This window comes from Tuber melanosporum (genome assembly GCF_000151645.1).
Source record: "Tuber melanosporum whole genome shotgun sequence assembly, scaffold_74, strain Mel28".
NCBI lineage: Eukaryota > Fungi > Ascomycota > Pezizomycetes > Pezizales > Tuberaceae > Tuber > Tuber melanosporum.
In genome coordinates, this window is record NW_003299122.1 from 361,020 (window position 1) to 364,123 (window position 3,104).

At 47.9% G+C, this 3,104-nt stretch overlaps 1 protein-coding gene; it reads left to right on the top strand.

Annotated features, from left to right (window-relative positions):
• GSTUM_00010754001 (uncharacterized protein) overlaps positions 1-2,857 on the top strand; it is a 3,387-nt gene extending 530 nt beyond the window's left edge. The window contains exons 3-7 of the mRNA XM_002841501.2: positions 30-74; positions 109-188; positions 255-1,027; positions 1,092-1,677; positions 1,730-2,857. Coding sequence (XP_002841547.1) covers positions 30-74; positions 109-188; positions 255-1,027; positions 1,092-1,677; positions 1,730-1,934 — 1,689 coding nt within the window. The 3' untranslated portion in view covers positions 1,935-2,857.
• Positions 2,858-3,104: the final 247 nt, after the last annotated feature.

Here is a 3,104-nt window from a genome sequence, read left to right on the forward strand (position 1 = left end):
AAAGAACGCGAGGCAGCCTAGGTAGGTAGCGGCTACTCAAATCAACCATCGTTCCAACCTGGAGCACCTCACCCGTGGCCAGCTAACGCGCCATCGCAGAACTTTCAGTCACCTCAACCATGCTACAATTGCGGATCTACTACTCATATTGCCCAGTTTTGTCCGGAACCTCGGCGACAAGTCCCCGCGTTAGTGTCACAATATATCCTGAAGACCTTTATTAGATAATTATCCGAACTGACATGTTGCATTAGAGGCTCCGTGAATCAACCTCCTCGCACCCATCGGATACAGAAGAAAAGTAGCAAGCCGATCATAACTCGATACCCTCATCCCACCCAATATCCCACTACTCAGCCTCCGGCTTATCAACCACCTCAGCCCCAAGCTTATCCACAACAAGCCCAAACACAGACTACTTATTCTCCACAGGTCCCCCCTCAGGCGTATCCTACACAAGCATCACCGAGTCCCGTCAGTCCTTATCCCTCGCAACAACAATCGCAACAGTGGCAGCAACCTTATACTTACAACGCCCACCAACAATGGCCGCAACCCTCGACCCAAACACAGCCACACTATACTCCACATGCGACTGCTGCCTCTCCAACTGCAGCGTATGGACCTCACCAACCGGCAGCATATCAGGGTTACAGTCAACCATCTGCCCATCAATCGCATCCACAACCTCAACAACCACGTACCCGGCAACCATACTATAACTATCTTCAGGGAGCCCATGCACCCCCTGTCCATCCACCGACCTCATTTAACCCTCAGTTCCATCGTCCTCAGCACCAATTCAGACAAAGGCAGAATAACAAACACCGGTCTCAACACCATACACCGTCATTCCAGCAGCAACCGCAACGCAATGCATCGCCTGCTCAAGTTGCTCCCGGTCCATCTCAGACGGCCTCACAAGCAACTGCTAACAATCGCCGTGAACCCCCACCTCCTAAACCACCACCATGCTTTCCAAACACACAGGTCCCAATCACACAGTTTGGTAAATCTGGGAAGATAGGTTAGTGGTCGTTAGTGGTCTGACTCCTTGTTGATGTTTCGTGACTTATTTCATGATTCTCTAGTATACAAACCTCCCGAGCGGGTCGAAAAGCCACTGGCGGCAACCTTTGCGGAGACAGATGCCCAACGCAGTGTGAAAACGGATGACCCCGAAAAGCCAACCGACCAGCGGGTCTTTTCAACCAAATACTTTGATGAGAAGGGTGCCCGCATTGACGGATATGTTATCAAGCCCGGAGAAGATGGAGAACCAGAAGATCCTGTGTACAATTCTGTCAGAACAGGAGGCTCCATGCTGTCGCAGCCACTGGAGTTTGCTTTGTCTGGTGACCCAGAGAAGAATGGGGATGCGGAACTCCAGAAAATGCTTAAGGAATTGGAGTACGAGGCCAAGATGGAAATTTACGGTTCTCTCAATGGAGAGGACAAAAAAGGACCAGAGGAATCTTTATCGGTGGTCTCACGGCCACTTTCGAGGGGTAGCGGCGGCTCAGGCAAGGCTTCAGAAGGTGGTAAGGAAGGGTCTAGGAAAAGGGGCTGGCATAAGAATCTCGAAGATTCATCCCACGATGGTTCTGAAGATCGTCGTCCTAAACGCCCGGCAAAAGGTAACAAGAAGACTAGGGGTAACAGCCCATCTAGCATCACGTAAGTCATCCATATGCCATCCTATTTTGTGAAAGTTCTCTTACCGATCCAGTCAACCAAGTGTTCCCCCACCACAACATCACCCCTTGCCACCAAAGCCCAAGGTCCCCGGTTTTCGCGGCGGGCGTGGAGGTCGCCATCACAGACACGCCCCTTCTCCAGCTCGTCAATATCAGGTTCACCGAGAAGGCGGTAGTGGTGCCGGCAGAAGTGGCAACCAAGGGTTCTCAGGAGACCATATTAGGCCTGTTACTTAATATCCATACCTTTTTCTCTCTTTTATTCTCTCTCTTATTTATGTATATTTACTTTGTTGGCCTGTCTCATCCTCGTCTGATCCTCTTCAATACTCTTCCTCATAGTGGCACGATTGCTTCATAGATAGATCTTAGCTCACTGTCTGTCTGTTTGTTTCCACTGCGCAGAGTGCTGTATAGTGATGAAGATTTTACCCCCTCCCCTCCCCCCCACACGCTCACAATCGCACATACATTTCCCCTAGTATATCCTCTCCCAAGACTTATCATCCCTTTATCTCCCCCTGCCTTAACTAACCAACGACAACGGACTCTTTTTCCATACCATCTCATCCCCATCACTAACCATCTTCCTCCTCCCTCACTCTCCATTTATTTACCCATTTATTTATCTTGCCTCATCCAATCGGAGTCTATCAATGGTGATTTTTGATCCTTTTTTTCTTTCTTTCCATTTTCCGCCTGCTGTGCCTATATTTCTCTTTCTCTTCTTTTCTTTTCCCGGAACGTTCGTGCTTAATTTTCCTCATTCCCATTCCCATTCCCATCATTATTCACGATATATTGCACTTTAATTATCATTTTTTCTTCTTCTTGCTACCCTATCCTACCATGACATTACTATAACCCGGATTTATTCCTACCTACCCACACTGCGTGAATTGTGATACCGATATCCTGGCTATGGACTGTATGAAGTTTTCTGTATTAACCTAACTTGCTGTATTATTTTTTATTCTTTTCTGTTTCTGTTGCTACAGTACCTGTATTTTTTATAAGCTATGCATGGGTGAGTTGAGTTGAGTTGGGTTGGAGGTGGAGGGGGAGAGGAGAGAGGAGGGGGGGGTTACGATACGGTAATATTAGAGGTAAATATTATTGGCGCATGGGAAGTATGATACCGAGTATTATCTATCTAGTCATCTATCTACCTATCGCTCGGAGAAAAAGTGTGTGTATGTGGGGCGTTGTGTATGTGACGGTTGCCGATTCATGACAAGCGGTAGATATGGCGTTGTCGGCACAAGCCAACCTAACTTGGTGAGTGATATCCCATGATACCACCATACCTTGCGAGCAGAGAATAACCAAACTTGATTGGGATCCAGTTATACACGGCACAGCACAGAATAATAGTACAGTGCAGAAGTGGAGATTTTGCTATTCCGG